At 42.4% G+C, this 20,227-nt stretch overlaps 2 protein-coding genes and 1 long non-coding RNA gene across 4 annotated transcripts; 1 reads left to right on the top strand and 2 right to left on the bottom strand.

Annotated features, from left to right (window-relative positions):
• The first annotated feature begins 2,853 nt into the window (after positions 1-2,853).
• Positions 2,854-10,576, top strand: LOC130174461 (uncharacterized). The gene is made up of 2 exons (XR_008828595.1): positions 2,854-3,810; positions 4,194-10,576. It is a non-coding gene; the product is annotated as an uncharacterized LOC130174461 (long non-coding RNA).
• Positions 10,513-13,760, bottom strand: LOC130174442 (adenosine receptor A1-like). The gene is made up of 3 exons (XM_056384265.1): positions 11,920-13,760; positions 11,338-11,801; positions 10,513-11,205 (listed from the first exon to the last, which is right to left on the bottom strand). Exons 1-3 carry the CDS (start codon positions 12,255-12,257, stop codon positions 10,994-10,996), a joined length of 1,014 nt encoding a protein of 337 aa, XP_056240240.1. The 5' UTR covers positions 12,258-13,760; the 3' UTR covers positions 10,513-10,993.
• Positions 13,761-13,877: 117 nt separating this feature from the next.
• On the bottom strand, positions 13,878-20,016 carry LOC130174446 (transcription factor Spi-B-like). 2 transcript variants are annotated; one of them, XM_056384269.1, is made up of 6 exons: positions 16,858-20,016; positions 16,634-16,668; positions 15,624-15,837; positions 15,417-15,535; positions 15,067-15,223; positions 13,878-14,914 (listed from the first exon to the last, which is right to left on the bottom strand). In XM_056384269.1, exons 2-6 carry the CDS (start codon positions 16,652-16,654, stop codon positions 14,607-14,609), a joined length of 819 nt encoding a protein of 272 aa, XP_056240244.1. In that variant the 5' UTR covers positions 16,655-16,668; positions 16,858-20,016; the 3' UTR covers positions 13,878-14,606. The 2 variants fall into 2 exon arrangements, with proteins under 2 accessions (XP_056240244.1, XP_056240245.1); XM_056384270.1 differs by having other exon boundaries at positions 16,760-16,860.
• Between the last annotated feature and the right edge of the window lie 211 nt (positions 20,017-20,227).

Raw genomic sequence — 20,227 nt, forward strand, 5'->3', positions numbered from 1 at the left:
CATCTGTAAAGCTTTAAATATTGAATTGAATTTTGAGGCAGGCCATGACCCAGCCACATGGGTGACCCATTTCAACTGAGACTTTGCTGTTTTCTATTCATAAGCCAGTCAAAGCAATACAAACATTGCATTTATCTACCAGTGAAACAGCTAATGTACCTACAACCTACCAACAAATAATATAGACATTTCTGCACAATGACGTGCGCAGATAGTGTAGGAGTCACTTTTTGTCCAGTGCCAAAACGTCCCAGCCAGGTGAGGAGACGCTTTACCTCCAATAAAAATATTTGAAACGTTTATTTTGCTTAATTTGTTGGTTTACTTTAGAGTTTTGCATTTTAGTCTTTAAAAAACCTTTTTACACGTTGGTAAACATCCAGTAAAATTCTTCCAAGTGGGGCAAGCTAGTAGCTTTTAGCTAGTAGCATTAGCTACAATATCATTTATAGAAGATACTTGTAAGTGTCAGGACTGTCAAATCGTTAACCGAACAGGTCATATTGCTTTAATTAAATATATTATATTAATATAATCAGTGAGCTCTTCATGTGCTGAGAGACAGTAGGAAATTAGTGATATCTGCATCACTTGACCCACTGCTGAAATAATTAAGTAAATACATTTAATTTTTCTTTTTCATTACATGTTTCACACAAGACCTAAGCTGAATGTTATTGCAGGCAAGACAGCATTATTGAACATTATGAATAACACTTATGTCATTACTGAACAACTGAAAAGGCACACAATGTCTGAGCAATGTCTTTACAGTATTTTAGTTTTATAAGATATATTGGACTGAAGATATATTATCCCCATATTGGCTGATTGCCTTAAACAATTACGGCAGAATAGCTTTATGAAGCTTCAAAACATGGAGATACTTGCTGTTTCAAGTTACTTCATGGATAAGTAAGAAGTCACTATGACATAAAGCCTAATTGGATTAACGTAGAAGTTAATACTGTAATTAGTCCTGTAATTAGTCTAATTTACAGAGCATAGTTATGAGTAGGATACTGTTTCTCAGTAAATGGCTCTTGGCAACTGTGTGTAAATCAGTAACAATTAAATGTTCACATGTGCATGTGTAAATAACCGAGCTGCTCATGTTATTGGTACCAGGAGAAATGACAAAGTCAGTGTGTCCCTGTGTGAACTGGGTGTGAGCAGTAAAACATAGTGTTATCAGATCCAGCTGTCACACTCAGTTAAAGGCAGACTAACAACACAACTGTGGCACAGCCTTTTGAAACTCTGCATGATGTCCCGGGCAATGATTAGCTTGTATTTTACACATTATCCACTGCGTGTTGCTTCATTGAAAACTCATTTTAAATACTGAAGGAATGCAACAAACTGCTCTCTTCCTGCGTGGGCTAGTGTGAAATAAAAATGGTCGCTGTGCATTCAGAGTACATCTGCCTCCACAACTGTACAGTACAGTCTAGCTGTGACTATATTTGTCCTCCCCTCCTTCTCTCTCTCTCTCTTGCAAGGGGACAGGAGAGTCAAGAGTTGGACGGCTGCCAAAAGAGGCCGGCCCCGCCATGCAGCTGAAACTTTTACAAGCCAAGCAGGAAGAGACACAGGGAACGATCGAAGAAGAAAAGGAGGAAAAGAAAAAGTGAGATAGACATCTGAGCTCTTTTCTCTCCCTCTCCCTGTCTCTCCTCTCTGTGTCTGCCTTTCTCTCTTTCTTTTCTTATTCCTTGTTAAAGCCATACTGTATTTGCCCGCCTTCGTTGGCAGGGGGTAAGTGTAGGGCTGGAGGACAGGACGGGAGGGGAGGAGAGGAGAGGGTGGGGGACTTTGGGTTCAGAGAGTTCAGCTGAGGAGAGAAATAAATTCATAAACAACAAAGGAGACGTGACGTCAGGTTGAGGGGCTGTCCAACCTGCTGGCTGAATCTGAGCCTCCATGGAAGAACCGGATTGTTCGCACCACATGTGTGTCTGTGTGTGTGTGTTTGTGTGTGTGTGTGTGTGTGTGCGCCTGTGTACAGTATGAATGTGTGTGTGTGTGTGGGTGTGTATGTGTGTGTGTGTTCATTGTCCTATCTTCGAGAAAAGGCTCATGCGGAGTTTCAGCAGCGAAGCTGGACTATTGTGGTCTGTTTTGTCTCTGTGGTGAGTGTTTGAGGACTGGCAGCACCCTCCCAATGTGTGTGTGCCTGTGTGTCTGTGTGTGTCTGTGTGTTTGGTCAGTTTGAGGACTCAGTAACTCAGCTACAATGAAGAATTAACAATTTCACTTGCCAAAGACAGAACAAGGTTTGCTTTTTTTGTCTTCAAGTAATTGATGTGAGCTCTAAAAGAGAAACAGTATTTGTTTGCATTTTAATGGTGAAAAGTATTTGTTTTTTAGAACTACACTCAACATTTTCAAAAAGACGTCAGCTCAGAAGTGTGCTCTGATTGGTTGGCTCTGCTTGGGATACCCGCTCAAATGCCAGTGACTGGTCCGCAAGGAGGCTATAGAGAATGTCGGCCATTTATGAACAGATGGATTTATGTTTTCTCTCCTAATGATTGAGGTCACCTAGAGGCAACAGCTCGCTGATCCAAAATCTGCATTGGTGTTCAGCTCTCTTGCTGGTGTGAGAAATCAAAGGGAGACCTGGGAAAAATGCCAACGGATAAAAAAAAAAAAAAGAAAAAAAAAAGTGACATTCTCTGAAATATCCACCCTCCTCGCTCATTGATTCATTTAGCTTAACTCCCTCAAACCCCTCCCACTGAGGAGGGCTGATATTATCCCCGATGGAGGGAGAGGACGAATTGAGGGAAGGATGGAGGGAGACGCGGAGGAAAGCAGGCAGAATAAAGATGTCGAAGAAGACAGTAAGTCTCCCAGGACTCCTCTTTCGGGCGAGAGAACTTGACAACAAATGTCCAACAGTTTAGAGTTTGAATCTCAAGCGACTTTGGGCTTTTTGGATTTATTGATTGTAAAAAATATTGTCAGATGGAACAATATGGCAGAAGTGTCAGGATCTGCTTGTCTCTCTCGCCATCTGTCTGTGGCTGCAAGATAGTATGTTCGGTACAAGGCGAAAGGTGTAGTTATGATGTTAGATACATACAAATACTCAGTGCTCCCAGCTGCTGTCCCACTGCTTTGTGTCAACGCTTCGGCTCACGACAGTTTACGCTTCTTCTCTTTCTTTTTCTTGTCTTTCTGTGTCTCACTGTCTTTCTTAACTCTTTTTCTCTGACTCCTCCTCTTTCTGTTCCCCCTCTCTCGCTACAGCATGTCCCTCCCTTCCTCTTTCTGTGTCTCTACGTCCCCCCCTCCTCCCCTCCTTTTTCTCTCCTTCCCTCTTGGCAGCAGTGCCAAAGTGGGCAGGCGGACCGAGGCAAACACAGCACAGGGCAGAGCAGAGGGCGATACAAAGGCTGGCGAATTGATTATGTGTGTGTTTGTGTTTTGAACTGTCCTGTGACTGTGTCTTCGCGTGTCTCCGTTTTGATCATACGCAACTGCACGTACTGTGAGTCTGTCGCGAGTCTGTTTTGGAGCTGTTCTCTTTTTTCTTGTGCACAGTGTGGTTGATAGTGTGGCTTGTGTGTGTTTTCTGTGTGCGTGAGTGTGTGTATGTGTGTTATAGAGCTGTGTGTGAGCAGACGTCCCTCTGTCACCCTGTGTACGGACAGACGCACTCACGCCAGTAGGAGGGGATTGTGGGAAGGGGGTGTAGCTCTCAGAGGGTGTGCTCTACTCCTCTCTTTTCCCTTCTTCCCGCCATCACGGCCCTCTTCTCCTCCAGTCCTCCGGCCCAGCCCGCCGCTCACATACAGGCTCCAGGTATTTTTCTTTTTTATCCTGCGACACCTCTTCCCGTCTTTTCCACTGCCCTATAATCTTTCTCCTCCAGTCCCTCTCGCCCTCCTCTCTGTCCTTCATCATGGTCTTCCTCCTGTAAACGTGTCTATCGTCGTCGGTTGCCACGCCGCACTCCGCTCGCCGCCATTTTGGCTCGATGGACATAACAGGAGAAACTTTTCTAGAGCTTAGAGGGACTCCTTGACTCCCTGCTGACCATCTTCTTTCCCCTCCTTCCCTCGTGTCTGTCTGTCTTTCCCTGTCCTCCTCTTCCTCTCCCCTCTCTGCTCTTGGACAGCAGACTCTGACAGGGTGGTAAACAGTCTTTCTGTGGCTTTCCGTACTGAACAGGTGTCTCTTTGTAGACTGGCAGGAGGAAGGACAGGCCTTCTTGGTTACTTTCTGACCTCAGAGTGTCGACCGAGCCAGAGAGCTGTTGTTGTGTTCAGGTCAGTATAAGTTTAGCTGCTGACCAGTGTTGAAAAGCTGCACCCACAGGGCAAGTGAGGCGCTTGGCAGGTCTCTTATCATCCAGAGCCGTTATGATAGGTAATACGAGGGCAATATTTACTTTGTTTCTCATTCGCTTCACACACTGTTTGCACTTTCTGACTACGTGAAAACTAAGATAGTTGCTTCACAGGAACAGGTGTGTTTATACGTTAGATTTATCTTTCTGAGATCCAGAGGTGTGACAGTTTGTTTAAAGGTGGTTTGTCTTGACACACTGCGTCATCGGCTCCTGTATATGATACTTAACACTACAGGAGGACACACAGGCAGAAATGAAACTGAGTTAGGTCAAACAAACAGACAACGCTGTAAAGAAAAATTGCAGTTTAATGTTGTTGTTCCTCAGTCATTCTTTCACATTTTATCAGTAATGCTGTAGATTTTTTTATCACTAGTCTGACCTGCTGTTGAAAAAAAGAAAAAAAAATATAAACGTAAACAGTAGCATTTATCTGATTGATGTGTATCTTAGTCAGCTGCAAGAAAAAAAAGCCTGTTATTCATATTACACTGCTTATTTTGATTACGGACGCATGTCAGAGGCCAGAATGCCATAAAACAAAAGCAAAATATCAATGTTGTGCTTTAATTAAACAGAATATGGAAATTAACCAGCAACTGATTCGATTACTCAACGTACTTTTAGAGGGGAGATTGAATTTTATGAAATATCTGCATATTGCCTGTACTATTAGGACTCTAACTGGACTGCTTATTGTCAGTACTGTATCTTAATCTAAATAGGGGTTGGTGGTAAGATGGCGCCTTCGTGCCACGTGTTTAAGAAACAGTGAATATGGGCAGACCCTTTCAACATACCCCTCACAATTCATGGGTAAACTACTCCTAATTCGTCTGCATCAGCCTCTGTCACTTCAAATCACTCAGCTTTGGCATAAAGCGACAAATTGTCTCATAAAAAAGAACGAGGAGAACCTCTTTTTAAGCATATCGACATGTGACAGTGATGAGAGGAAAATGTTGAGAAAGAAGAAGCTGGAGAAAAATAGAGAGAACAAGGGTTACAGAGACAGAAAGAGAGGCAGGAGTGGGAGAGCTCTTTCCCCGCCCCTCTCTTATCCTCAGATGAACTTATCGTGTTGCCTCATAATGTTTCTGAGTTTTTCTCCTAGAGGCAGTCAGGCTAACTTCCTGCATTCAGCCTCAACATAGCTGATTGGTTGATATCTTGGCTGACCGGCTGCGTTTTGCAGCGAGGCAACAGGAAGTTTCTTTTCTCATGCAGGAAGCTGCAGCTGTTTCGACCCGACATACACCACTTTGCACTCTTGCACGCATACTCTCTGTATACATGCACACAAATATGCACGCACACCCTCTTTGAAAGGGCATACCTTTCCAAGTGTTTGTGTCTAGTGTGTTGTGTGCACGTATGGCCTGCACTGTGTGACATTAGTGAATGCTATAATATGTGGGCGTGTAGCAACATGCCAGGCCAGGCATCAGAGCTATAAGAAACATCTGAAACCATGGTAACCACACATCTCATCAGCACATTAGCAAAAGCATAGACAAGTAAAAAAGAGGAGAGGGGATAGAGAGAGTAGATGAAGAGGAGGAAAGAAACCTTTGATGTATATTTTCTTCATTCAGGTCACTGGCCATCTGTGTAGTTGGAGGGTATAACTAACTCACCATTGATGGTCAGTGATTGCTCACTTTTTTTTCTTTATCATATAATAACTCATTCTCTTGAATGAGTTGGAACCAGTTCATGTGCATAAAAATACATTTTTTATTTTACAACAAACTAACCTAAGAAATGCCGAAATACGTATAGATCTAAAATTTGATCGTTTTTATACTGATTATTCAACTTTGCTCCACTTCTCTGTGTGGGTATCTATGGGTGAAATGATTGCTGGACACTGTGATAGTCAATACAATGGCTCCCTTATACTCCAGCCTTATCTGGGTCATACTATCGTTTCATCAGACACATTGCATGTTTACCTAGCTCTTAGGCCTGTGAGTCCAGCATTTGTGTGTGCAGCCCTCTATCTCACAAAAGGGAGAAGCTGATGGCAAAAGGACTGGAAGTATTTTCATTTAATTACCATTTAGTAAATCAGGATAAGATAGGCTGAGCTTCTTTTGTGTTCACAGTTCAAGCAACTGTTGTGTGTGCATGTGTGTGTGTGTGTGTGTGTGCATGTGTGTGTGCGTGTGTTGTGTCTACCAGCGTGTGGTTGTATGTAAGTACATGCATATGGCAGCGTATTTCAGTTCAGTACAGTACATGTGAGCATGAGCGCTGTGTGCTTGCGTTTGGTTAATGAGGATATACAGAACATCAGAGCGGGCAACATGCCAAGTGGGCACGGAGAAGGCTCTGTGCTCCTGTCCTTCGTCCTTTAATGTAGGAAATCAGGCATTCCTTAGGGAGCGGGGAAGGTGAAAAAGCTGGTACCATTAAACAAAACCATAGCGATCTATTGAGGATCAGCCCTCTTTCTTGTGTTTGCCAGATGCCCGGACACAATTTTTCTGTGGAGTAAGACTGGACATGAGTAAGAGGAGACATCTGTTTGTATCTTTTTGACTGTGGGAATTCTTCATCCTGCCATTTATTGTGTGGCATACTTCCTCTTGCCAACTCCAGCTCGCCCACCGCTCCTCCTCTTTGCCCACCATCACCACCTCCTTCCTCCCTCATTGAAATTCTGCCTGGCACACAGACACTGGCCATTCTTGGCACAAAGCTCAGAGAGAGAGAGAGAGAGAGAGAGAGAAAGAGAGAGAGAGAGAGAGAGAGAGAGAGAGAGAAACACACAAGAACCTGTACCAATCGTCTGGTGCCCCCTCCGTTGTGTCTGTGCCAAGCATTCATCCCGTCTCGCGGACCAAGGGACCAGGCAATCCAATAGGTATTTCCCTGCCTCTGCTTCCTGCGAAAATCTGCTCCAATTCTGAGGAGTTTTGTTGGCATCTGAGTGTGCTGTGTGTGTTTGGGGATTTGCTAATTAATTTGTGTGTTTACGTCGTTTGCGTATTGGGTGAGGAGCAAATCCGATGAATCCTGCATCCTTTCACAGTGTGAGAGGAAGCTAAGGCCTATTGTTTCCACGATATTTTTCAAATGAATTTTCGCATGGCTTGTTATTTATGCATTCTTTTTGTGTATTTTGAAAGCACAGCAGGTTTATGTTGATGTCGGAAGTTTGTGAAACTTGTATAATAAACACTGGTAATTCAGTTTAGCTGCCATTTTGATATTATTCTCTCAACTTATTCTATAATTGTGTTGTGGAGTTAGTGAATAGTTTGACGGCTTGTCTTCATTATTTTATGTGTGTTTCCTTTTTTTTTTATAGTTGTGGCAGTGTCACAAAATGAATTTATTTAAAACAAATATTTGATGTTGAAGTTAAGTGCCAAACATCTGCCTGAAACTTATTGAAAAAGATAAGACCGCCTGTGCTCATAGCTGAGAAGACGTTTTGGAATACCCAGAAGAAGCTAACTGTAACTGTCACCCAGAGAAAGATTAACATACTCAAGCAGGAAATTGTCTCCAGAAAAACATATCCTGGTTGGTCACAGCAAAGCGGTGTTATCAGAGGACAAGAGAGGACAAGGTCCACGTTTCTTGGCTTACATAGAATAGTGCTAATGTGAATTTACTACCATTTAGCCATAATTCTGCTGTGACAGATGCACAGACAGACTGTCTGATAGGCAGATGAGATTAACTCAATAGGCCACATTTCTGCCTTTTCTTGTATTTTCCTCAAGATCCTCTCAGCTGCCCCACAGGCTTGAGATGCATTTATTTTGGAGCTGTTGACAGAGAAAATGATTTGCCCCAGCAGAGCCATGTGTGCCCCTTTTATGTGCCATAGACAAAGTCCATGATCACAGACAACAGCGCCCAGTGGAGCTCACATGACTGAGTCTGGTTTCAGTGTTTCCAAAACAGTCGGGAGTTGTGCAGGGAATGGGACAGCAATTTTTGCAATTAACCCAGAAGCACAGAATTCCGCACAATTCGTGTTTATATCTTTTTTCTTCATTCGAGGCCATGCTCACATGTCCTGTTAAATCTTCATTACTTTGACCCATTTCCCCCAGTGCACTGTGTTATATCATTATTAGTCTGTTGCCCTCGTCCTCCAAATACAGCTCCAGTCAGGGGATGTTTCTTGGCGACCAAACAGAGCTCGTAGATCTGTCACTGGCATGGTGGCAGAGTTGGGCATCATGCCAACGCACCCCCACCCCCTTCTGTCTGTCTGGTCTTCTGTAATCAGGCTAGTAGGGTCTACTGCATGCTAACTATGGGCTGGTCTGGACCAAGTCTCAGGGGTTGTGGCTGTATGCTAATTTATGCAACCAGTGTACCTCCTAACCCTTTTCTCTGTCTATCTGAGGCCTAGGTCTGGCATTTAGTCTGGCACACATTAACCCTTCAGTCGCTGCCGTGTTAACCTGCAAGCCCGTCCCAACCCTTATCCCATAAGAGTACAGTGGCTGGAGGATAAGCAACATCTTTCATGATGAAATTAACGGTACAAGGAAAAATCACGGAGACACGGACATGCTGTATGTGAAGATGCTTTTTCTGTGTGAACTTTCCAGCTGTCTGATAAGAAATGTTTTAGTTGCTCTCTCACTCAGTGCCTGTGACAGAGTGTGTCGTCTGGGTCTGTTGGCTTCGTCTCAGTGCTTGGCACAAGATTGATTCCTCATCACACTCGATAGAACAGCGGCTCCTTCTTCATCATGAGACAGCAGGCTCAGGGAAAAACCTGAAAGGTAGACCTTATAGTGTTTTTAAGCAGACCTAAAATGGCCGATGCGCGAGACGCCATTTTGTGTTTCCTTGTTGTGTTTTGGGGGGCAGAATCCCAGCCTTGTATTCAATCAGAGGCAGCTGGTGGAAGCCATATTTGCAGGCATCTGTGTGTGTACCTCCGTCTGACAAGCAGCAGCCAGCCTACACAGGGATAGCCCACTGGAATGAGCTCAGTTTTTGGCAAAAACGGAAACGAATTCCTGGCACAGAGTCGAGCAGTTCTTTTTTTTCTCTCTCTCTTTCGATCACATGCCAGAGTCTAAGGAAGTCAGTGAGTTGTTTGGTGGGCTTTCACACATTAGTACTCTCACTTTCCGATGTCTGCTTACCGTTAAATTATTTGTCTTTGCTCCACTTTAATGGAATGGATTTCCTAAAGACATTCAGCTCTTCAACAACAACAAAAGCTTGGTCGATCGGCGAGGATGTGCCAAAATGCAAAATTTCCGTGGGTCTTCTTTTGTGAAGAGGTGGTAAATGTTTCTCCAAATCTTGGCAGGTGAAGACTTGTTGTCATGAAGCACGAGCAGGTTTTGCCATAAGTCATGATTTTGAATCATTTCCAGGAAGCGATTTAAACGAAAACAAAGAATCAGACACAGAGATAAAACTGAAAATATAATTACACTCCTTTCTGCGGAGATTGAATTTGAACACAAGTCCAAAATGTTACGTAAATATACACGTCTAAAGCGACACTCCTATCCAGCTTTATCTTGCATGTATTTTACAGAAAAGACTAGTTAATTAAGATAACCCTCTCTGTCTCTTTTTCTTTGTGCCATTGCAGGAGTTTTACCTTTGAGGATCTTTTCTGCTGAAGCAACATGGATGCTGTCCTTGGGGCTGAGGTAGTAGATTGAATAGTTGTGGGGTTCTGTAACCTCTTTTTGAGATAACTATACAATCTACTGTCTTTCCCAAGGAGACAGCTGAGTCAGCCACTCGCCGACTGTCATCTCCAGATGGGCAAACATGCTGTCCAATCAAAACATATGCTTGCAGCAAATGAAAATAATGCATTGTGACAGGCATTGTTTGTTATGTTTTTTTTTTTTTTTGTTTGCTAGAGTGGAAAAATTAGGTGTCATGCTCCCTAACAGGTGAACTTGTGGTTGGTGTGCTTGATTTGGGCTCTGTCAGGGTGAGGTAGTAGGTTGTATAGTTTGGTGGGTGGGATTGCACCCTGCTCAGGTGATAACTATACAGTCTATTGCCTTCCCTGAGGAGCTCCCTGAACACTCATCAATATTGAACACACTCCCAAGGCTGAAAATCACATATATTCTCCGACATCATAAAAAAAAAAAAGGATCAGGTACATATGTGCTGCAAAAGGATTGGTGTTGAACTGATTTCACCTGTCACATGACTTGCTTTAATAAATGTACATCTCAATAAAGTTCTACTTGCCTCAAATCAGTTGTCGAAAAATCAGTGAATGAGGTCTTGAAATTGTCTGTTCTTCATGTACTGCCTTCTTTGATGGTGCCATGGTTTGTGTACAAGAGCAGCTGTTGAGTTTGTTGGTGTCGAGCACCCTCTAGTGGAGACACAGGAGATCGCTTTGAGTAAGATTAAAGTTTGCAGATCACAGGTTGGCAACCGAATGCCACGACGGGCCTGGAGTTCTGGAGGGTTTCGTTCAAACCAAACGCTGCAAGTGGGGATTTTACAAATTCAAACAATCACAAGCTGCCTGCATACATGGTTTTCTGTGATAAAAGCCTTAAGTGGTTGTTGGACACAGTGATAGTCACATTTTCGTGCGTGAGTGTCCCATGAACTCAAAGCTCAGACATCCTTCACTTAAAATAACACCGTGGTACCGCTTTGTTAGGGTGTGGTCTTCCCTCCTGATCCGCGCGTCTCTGTGTGAGTGGCTCGGTTGCTTGTTATTGATCGCTCAACGTGCTTGTCCCCATGGCAACAGTTTAGCCTCAACAGAAATCGTCTCCATATTTGACTGTAGGCCTGCTGGATCTTTGGAATGCGGTAGGCGTAGACCACAGGGTTGATGGCTGAGTTGGCGTGAGAGAGGAGAATACCTGGAAAATAGGATCTGGTAAGTATTGTGATCTTTGATAACATCCTGCATAAAAAATCATTCATATTCACTGAATATGAAAAAAAAAAAAAAAAAAGATTAGCTGCAGTCTAGTAAAGTTACTGCCACCTGCCTGTATAGAGTGTCCCCCGTGTCACAGCTTGAGGGCCGTGAGACAGCAGCAGACAGTTCATCAGGTGCAGAGGAATCCAGCAGCTGGCAAACAAAATGAGAACCAGAGCCAGAGAACAGGCCAGCCTCCTCTCCCTGAGCAGAGAGGCCTGGGCTTGGGGACAGCTCTCCTTTAGACGGCCCTGCAGGCTCCAGAAGATTCGAACATAGAGGAGCGTCATGACCAGCAGGGGTGCCATGACACATCCCAGGAAGTTGAAGTAGACCATGAAGGGCAGGGAAATAACAGAGAGGAAGGTGCATGGTGGGGAGATGAAGGAAGAGGAAGACGTATTGGTGGAATCAGATGTCAGGGAGGAGTAGTTGTTCCAGCCAAACAGAGGGGTGAACCCCAGTAGACAGGACAGTATCCAGCACAAAGACACAGCCAACCACGTGCGCCTCTGTGTGGCCAGGGCTTTGTATCTGTGAATGAGGGATAAAACGGGAAGAAGCCAAGGAAGAGAGAGGATTATTTTGAGCAAACACCTTATCCACATAGCGTTTCTACCTGTAAACCAGTGTTTCAGAGAGCATACCTCACCTGAGTGGTATGTGTAACCGCAGGTATCGGTCCACGGCGATAGCCAGCAGTGACAGCACAGAGGCCTGCGTCAGCACGAGCACGACACAGCTGAGAAGCAGGCACAGGTCAGGGGTCAGACTCACCCAGCCATCCAATACTACAGCCAGGGGCACAGCAGCCACACCCACTAGGAAGTCAGCCACCGCCAAGGAAACCAGGAAGCAGAAGGTTGGCTCCCGAAGGGAATCCCGGATACCAACACACACCGCGCACACCACCAAGACATTGCCAAGGCAACAGGCCACGGCAATCAGTACTTCAAGTACTGTGTAAACAACCCAACTCCATTCAGCCATCGCTGAAGATGGAGAGCAGGGAAGGCAGAGAATCTATGAAATTTGATTGAGCAGGTTTCCTTGAGGGCTGTGGATAGGTGCAACAAATCCCACACCAAAATAAAATCCAACATAATCCCACGTTTGTTGTTCAGATAGTCTATTGCTGCTTTCAGCTCTTGGCTTCAAGTGACCAAAAAAAGCCTCCAGGATATGCTTTTTATATGCAAACATGCACGCGCTTCTGCGTGCACACACAGCAACAGGCACTCCATGGAGACACCATCTGTAAATCATCAGCGAGTGAGAATCTTTTTCTCACAGTGATAAATGTGGCTCAGTAGCAGAGAAGGGAGAGGACTTCTGAATGAGACATATCACATTTTTCAAACGACAGGTGTGCTCGCTATTTCCAGTGGTGACACACTCACGAAAGTAAAGGTGAAAGTAGCAAAGTTAAAGTAGCGAAACCACAAAGTAAAAGTAGCAAATGATGAGCATATGTACACATTTACTGTTAGCAAAATGTTATGTATTAAATGAAAAGTAAAAGTACTCATTATGCAAAATGGCCCCATCGAAAGTGTTAATTATCTCTGCCTCCGGTTATGTTTTCACCCGTGTCAGTTTATTTGTCAGCAGGATTACGCAAAAAACACTAAACCAGATTTGCACTGAACGTGGAGGAGAGGGCATGAGCCAAGGAAGAGCTGCATCATTTATTATGATTTTCTTTTTCTCTGAAGTCTGATGTATGTTGTTTGACATTGGCCTTGGCGGAGGTCTGCGCTCTCAGAGTACCCCTCTAGTTGAATTATAGTTATGGATGAATTAATGTGTAAAAGCAGCATGTTGTGACAGTATTAGCTATCTGAACTACTTTATTTACTGCTGGAGAGTTTGAGCTGCAACAGCATCACATTCAGTAAGATGATCACGTTTCATATGAGAAATCTTAATCTGCAAGGTAACTAGTCACAACAGCTGTTGGAAATTGTAATTAAGGAAAAAATTAGGTTTCCCTCTGGAATGCATAAAACAGAGATAAGTAAAGAAAAGTACAAGTACCTCAAAATTATAGTACTTGAGTACGTAGTCACTTTACAGCACTCATTGCAAATACATCAAATCAGAAGGAGTTTGTGACAATCACCTGAATAAAACTTCTGCACTGAAGTATATCCTGCAAAGTCAGGTGTGACAGTCCATGTGTGTTGAATATTATGTAATTTGCCCCTGTGTAATTTGGTTTTCAGCATATACAGTATGTGAACAACCTCATCGTTTGACTATGAAAATGAACTTCATTTCATTTTCAAACAAGAAAGTAACACTCTTCACCTCATCTGTGTTCAGTGTGTGTGTTCTGTTACTCTGTGTGTGTGAGGGGACTTTTTAGATGTTACTGATTAACAGGGCTGTGAAAAGTGGCAGTTTTTCAGCGCATGCTTACTTTGCATACACTTTTGCCTTTTGTGTGTTTGTGTGTGTGTGTGTGTGTGTGTGTGTTTGTGAGTGTGTGTGTGTGCGTGTGTGTGCGTGTGTTTGTGAGTGTGTGTGTTTGTGAGTGTGTGTGTGTTTGTGATTGTGTGTGCGTGTGTGTGTGTGTGTGTGTGTGCGTGTGTGTGTGCGTGTGTGCGTGTGTTTGTGAGTGTGTGTGTTTGTGAGTGTGTGTGTGTTTGTGATTGTGTGTGCGTGTGTGTGTGTGTGTGTGCGTGTGTGTGTGTGTGTGCTTGCTTCAGTTTATAAGCACATCTGTATTTGCTTTGCTGATATGCCCTACAGAGTATGCCTTTGTTCTTATGGCTAGATAAACAGATAGATAAATATATATACAGACAGACAGACAAAATGTATCAAATATTCAGAAAATATTTTCTGATTTATTTAATCTAAAAAAAAAAAGAAGATATTTTAACACAAACATAATGTTTACACCATCTGTAAATCTGTCAGATGATCTTACATCTGCTAGATATCCTCAAAACAGAAAAAACAGAAAACCACAACTGTATTTTAAAAATGATTTAAGTTCTACTTATAAAGTAGATTATGTCACAACCTTTTAGATTTACATACTTTTTAAAGCCATCTGACTATTCACACCTCACCTATGCCTGGAGTTTGCATCCTCGTGTCAGTATCATTTCCGGTTCACCCCTCATACATGCAAACTCCATTATGGCTCTGTATCTACAGAAAGCTCAGTGTTTCATCTTCTGGCTTTTCAAATACTCAGTATTCATTTGTTTCCACATGTCAGAATTAGAATCAATAGAAAGGACATTAAAGGGACATCCACAGCAATTTTCTCTGAATATCCATTGCTTATTCGATTTCTGTGCTTATGTACACAAGCCATCATGCTTCCTACACTGTATTAGAGTCTCCTTGTAGGCCTCTCAGCGTCTTCTCGTCAAACCGATATGTGAGCTTCCTCTTCACCTTCTGAATCTCGCCGGTGCGGGAGTAGTTCCTCAGTGCCCGCGCCATCTTCTGGTAGGTCATGGGCTTGCGATTCCCCTTTCGTCGGCCCCACAGCTGCGCCAGGCGCTCCTTGTTTTGGGAGGAGAACTGAAAGGTGCCAGCAGAGGACTGGACCCACCAGATGCAACTTCGCATTGATGGCGTCTGAAGCATCTCAAACAGGAACTGGAACAACCGCTCCTTCCTCTTTCCTGCCGAGGAGGAAGGGGATGTAAATAAAAATACGAGGTGACAATGATTCATGTGCTTACGTGTGTGAACAATCATTTGTTTCCCTCCAGCTGTGTCTCGTTCAAGTTCAGGATTGTTGAGAGTTGTGTGTTATATGTGTATGTCTTAATACCTGACAGTGGGGCAAGAGGCAGGATGTCTCTGTCCTCCCTGCCTCCCCTGTCGGATGATGGCGATGGTGAATCTTGGTATTCCTGGTACTGGGAGCTACTGGACTGCGAGTCTGAGTCAATGTATGCAGGTGCATCATAGGAAAATGCTACGTGGTCCTAGAGCAAACACATAAAACATATAAAATGTTAATAATTCACAGTTGTAACCATCCTCATAAATCATGGATAAAGCCAGTCAAATATCTTAAAATGCTGAAATGTGTCGCACACAGTGACGTGTTGTAGCACTCAGCTATGAAAGAAGTAATTAAGCTTTATTTTACGAAGAGATTGAGGTTCTTGAACTCACCCATTGGTTGTCATGGGAACTAGGCCAGGCTAGAGGTGGGGCTTGCTCTTCATATTCCTTGTTTGGAGTGTGAGAGCCACAGTGCCACTCATATGCATGCTGGCCTGACCAGCTGTTCTCTACGGAGAAACGGGCCGAACATACAGTCAGGTAAAAGATGTAGAAATATATATAAGCGCCTACACTGTCGGTCATCATCACACTAACCTATGATCCTGGTGCCCTGGTGGGAGTGTGTGTGCGTTTGTTGCCCCATGGTGCTCAGAGGTGATGCGGGTATGTGTGCGGGCTGGACCTCCAGTGAATGCTCCTGCAGGTACTCCTCGATGACCTCCAGGTCCACCTCGGGGCAGGAGGAGGGAGCCACTCCGTTCCAGGCCCCCCGAACTCCACTCAGCCTTATCTCAGTCACATAGGCCATCTGACAGAAACAAAGCAGGACAACAGCTGTCAGAAATCATACACACCCGGGCTTTGACCTTGGCATGTGTGTTGTTTGCGATGCTGTCGGGCCTGGAACATTTTGTATGATGGGTGGCATTTATCTTGTGTCAGTCATGGCCTGAGGTGTTGTTATTATCAGACCACGCACCCTCTGTTTTCTTTCCGGATAACCCATTGTTGTTTTGTGGTGGTGCACTGTTGGTGCTGTGGTGCATCACACATGTACAGTGAATAATGCTGCTGGGAGATGTGAAAATTTTAAATGAGCTTCAACTTGTCTATCAATCTTCCACTTTCTACATGATGTTAAAAAAGCACAGATGTAATATGTAATATGACTTATATATATAAGTCATATTACATATTAAATATATATTATATATATATATATATATACATATATATATATATATATATATATATATATAAAATATATATATATAATATATATAGCATACTTTTGTTAAAACACACACTAATAACTTTTACATGCTGCAGTGAACTCTATGATGTTTAACCTGATCACAGCTTTTCGTTGTAGTGTTTGTGCCTTGGAAATGAGCCAAGCCAAGTTTGACTGGCAAATTTATGCAAGTGTTTATGTAACATTCAGGCGACAACGTTGTGTGGTTTAGCTGATATTCTTACAAATAACCTTTTACCTCCACCTTCACTATTTTTTTTAGAGCAGACTATTAGTGAGACAGTTTTCTTTGGAAATCATGGACAGACTTGAGGAGCCTCCCTTAAAATAAAAATAATGTCAGACTCACCGTCTCCATTTCTGCCAACATACTTAAACGTCAATCTGTAAAGAGAAAACACCCTCATTAGACACCAGAATCAAAGCTCATAATTCACAACATGAACAGAGAAGTGAAAGAAGTTGTCACACATACTTCTCTAACTCATCAGACGCTGACAGATGGTCATATGACAGCAGCACACGCACAGTCAGAACCTGAGTGAATGAACACAATGAAGAGGACAGCTGTACCTTGTTAGGTCCGAGGTGTACTCCTGTGTCTGCTACAGTGAAGTAGTATCCTCAGGCAGTAGAGGTTGGAGACATGAGACTGTGAATGCTCACCTGTATGATGACCTGGACCTCACCTCTCTTATATAGTCGTTTTTTGGCCAAGCCCCTTTGTACAAGGGTGGGAGTGGTTTACAAAGTAAAGGGTATTTCTGGCTATTGTTTCTGAATATATAGTGTATTTTTCTTATTCAAAAAAGAGCTACCGTAAGCTAATATTGCTATTATTATGAAAGAAACAAATACACATTCATCAGCAGGGTTTTAGGTAAAAAGGAGGTGAACTTGTTTTCTTGACAGATTTTCAGTGTGACTTTCAGCGAATGCTTTTACCTCGTGGAGTTTTATGTCATGGAATCAAAACCTGTGGTGTATCTGTGGTTTCTTATCATTTCAAATGACACAACAGAGGCTCAGCGCTATGGAAGATAATCATGTGGCTTTATATTTGTGGCTTTACAATGCTGTTGGAATCTAATACAAAGCACCTTTTGCAGTAAGACAGATGGTGATATTCGAATACAGGGAGTGGGGAAAGATGGGATGAAGAGGCGAGTGGAGGATGTGGGAGTAATGGTTATTCCTAAGTATGTGGTTTGAATAAATATGTGGTAAAATCTAAAATGTGTACTAAAAAATTATAACATGCTCACATATTTAACATCAAGTTTCCCCATGTGTGGGGAAATGTTTGTCAGAGTACCCAGCTGACAAATACTCTCAAGATTTTCATAAATTTCACAATGATATACTGGTCTGTCACACCAGGAAAAATGTGACTGAGTGAGAAACGTGTTTATGTTTATGTTCGGGAATGAAATGTTCCACAAGACAAAATGAGGACTGTGTTTGTCTTTCCGGCAGCAATAATCTAACTCACTTTAGCCCCTCTAGTTATCATTGATAGGCATTATAAACATTTAATAACACATTATAATGAAGTTGTAAGGAGATATAAGGTCATTTTAGGTGTGTATTACTATATAGTGTACATTTTCAACATATGACTTATCAATATATATTTTAAACAATTACAACTGAATAACATGTTGACAACTACATTAAGAGACACTTACATCTGCTAAAAACATGTTATAAACCATTTATTAAATATATATATAGTGCTTTTAATGCTACATAGGGGTGTTCAATTAAAATTATATCACTAGGCCCCCTGTGTCCCCCCTCCAGCTTTACTTACACCGTTAACGCAGGCTTATTTATCATCAGCTATGCTTGGCATGCCAGGGCTTATACTCAAATACATCAGTGAATAAAAATCATATACTTCTAGTGTCCCTCCCCCTGAAAACCTTCCCAGGATCAATTCTGTGAACATACCTGTAGCTCTGATATACAGTGTGTTTTAATCAACTTCCTAATTAAAGGGAAGGCTGCTATGTCAAAATGTCATTGTGCCCCATAAGCAATTGCGGTTAAGCAAACAATCACAGGTATTGCATTACACCACAGCTAAGGAATATATGATGTCATTCATAGCTCACTTTCAATATATGCTGCATTGTTTCTCGCGGGTGAGCATGTTCCTTTTTGTTGATGTGCAACATGTGTCTTGAAGCGGAGCGACTTCCCCAAAACCGCTCTAGGTCAGAAACACACAGGCTCTAATAGTGAAGTAGCAGAGATTCTGTAGCGTAATACAACTGACTCACAGAGTCTGGCCCTCATGTTAAATGAACTAAACCAATTCAGAAAACTTCTACAACAGTGCTCAAAGGAAGGGTGACCAGTCAGGAATAAGTTATGAATGAGCTGGAATCACAAATACATTTACATCAGGCCAACCACAAACTCTAATTGTTCATACTGTAGGTGTGAACGGGAACGGGTCATTGACTGCTGATCCCCTGTGGAGGGATGAAACATTTATGTTGACTGATATAATTTAACCCCAAGCAGATATGAATATTATTTAAAAAATACCTTTGAGACAGGTATTTATGGCCTGATCAGCAGTATTCTAATAAATCCTAATGGAGTGCCAGCAGCCTGTGACTTCCTTGGAAATGGATATAATATATGAAGTGTACATAATGGGAGAGGCAGAGTGTATTTACAACCTGTCTTTTATTCCTGGGCGATCATCTCAACATGATAAAAACTCAAACTCTGCTTACAAAAATGACATTACTAACGTTGCAAATTGTCAAGGTTTAGTGTAGCAATTCACCACGATGAAATATTACTACAGGCCCTTACACTGTAAATCTGTCAGAGTACACAAAGAAATATTGGAGGGTCATGGAAGGTCAGCATATCAAAGTGCATCTGCATTTATGTTTACACACACACACACACACACACACACGGACAGACACGAACACATCTACAGTCGTACAGACATATGTATGTGCATGTTTTAATATTTAAGTATTTTGATTCTGGTTTGATTGATACATCTGATCATGAACTTATTGCCTCACGCCGGTTGTTTGTTTATGTGACCTTACAGTCGGCTGCGGTTCTTACAGTGGAGTCACCAGCACTCAGACAAACCTGTTGAGCAGGGTGAAGAAATAGCTTCCGTGAAACATAACAAGCGATTCCCGTACTTTATGCGCATGATGTCATACATTCTTTTTGACCCTCAGGATCCTAACTGTATATGTAAAACAGATGAAAGCAAATCAATACATCAGAAATAAAACTGGAGAACACCTTAATCTTTATTTTGTGGTGACACATCAGGTGCCTAAAATTTGCCTAGAGGGGAGATCTTACCATCCTCCACCCCCTCCATCAACATCTACCATAATTCTCTTTTACTGGCTTATTATCGGCTTTGTAAGTGTAACCTCTTTGACATGCACATGTACACAAACAGTATGCACACTGTATACGAATCTATAAGCCTATGTATTTGTCATTCAATAATTTGCCTGTGAAGCTCAGACAAGCAGCATATTTTACATAACTTGTCAAAGTATCCATTATTTTGAATATTTTATGCATTTTTTATTCATCAAAACATCATTTGTCTTGACCACATTATAGCTAAATAATATCAGTACCAATACAAGTCCTAATTCCAATCCACTACCATACGCACATGGTACCAGTAGAAATGTCAATTCTAATTCCAATACCACGTCTGTATAAAGCCTGAGTGGTCCTTTAAGTGTGAGACTGATTATTGCAGTGCACATGTGAGAAGACCACAAACTGTTTCTAATACTTCTTATTACTACTAAGTTAGTAGTAATAAGAAGTATTAGAAACAGTTCATGGTGGAGGTGGAAAGTAACGAAATACATTTACTCACGTTACTGTATTGAATACTTTTTTTGTGTATTTTGTATTTTTTAAGTAC

The sequence above is a fragment of the Seriola aureovittata genome, chromosome 9 (assembly GCF_021018895.1).
Source record: "Seriola aureovittata isolate HTS-2021-v1 ecotype China chromosome 9, ASM2101889v1, whole genome shotgun sequence".
Lineage (NCBI taxonomy): Eukaryota > Metazoa > Chordata > Actinopteri > Carangiformes > Carangidae > Seriola > Seriola aureovittata.

Excerpts from the sequence above, each read along its gene's own strand:
- LOC130174442 (XM_056384265.1), bottom strand. The coding sequence starts at position 12,257 with ATGGCTGAATGGAGTTGGGTTGTTTACACAGTACTTGAAGTACTGATT. Across the intron at positions 11,802-11,919 it reads CGGTTACACATACCACTCAG|ATACAAAGCCCTGGCCACAC; the intron begins GTGAGGTATGCT and ends CCTCATTCACAG. Across the intron at positions 11,206-11,337 it reads ACGGGGGACACTCTATACAG|GTATTCTCCTCTCTCACGCC; the intron begins GCAGGTGGCAGT and ends CCTATTTTCCAG.
- LOC130174446 (XM_056384269.1), bottom strand. The coding sequence starts at position 16,654 with ATGTTGGCAGAAATGGAGACG. Across the intron at positions 15,536-15,623 it reads CCAGGGCACCAGGATCATAG|AGAACAGCTGGTCAGGCCAG; the intron begins GTTAGTGTGATG and ends GTTTCTCCGTAG. Across the intron at positions 14,915-15,066 it reads GCCTCTTGCCCCACTGTCAG|GAAAGAGGAAGGAGCGGTTG; the intron begins GTATTAAGACAT and ends CCTCCTCGGCAG.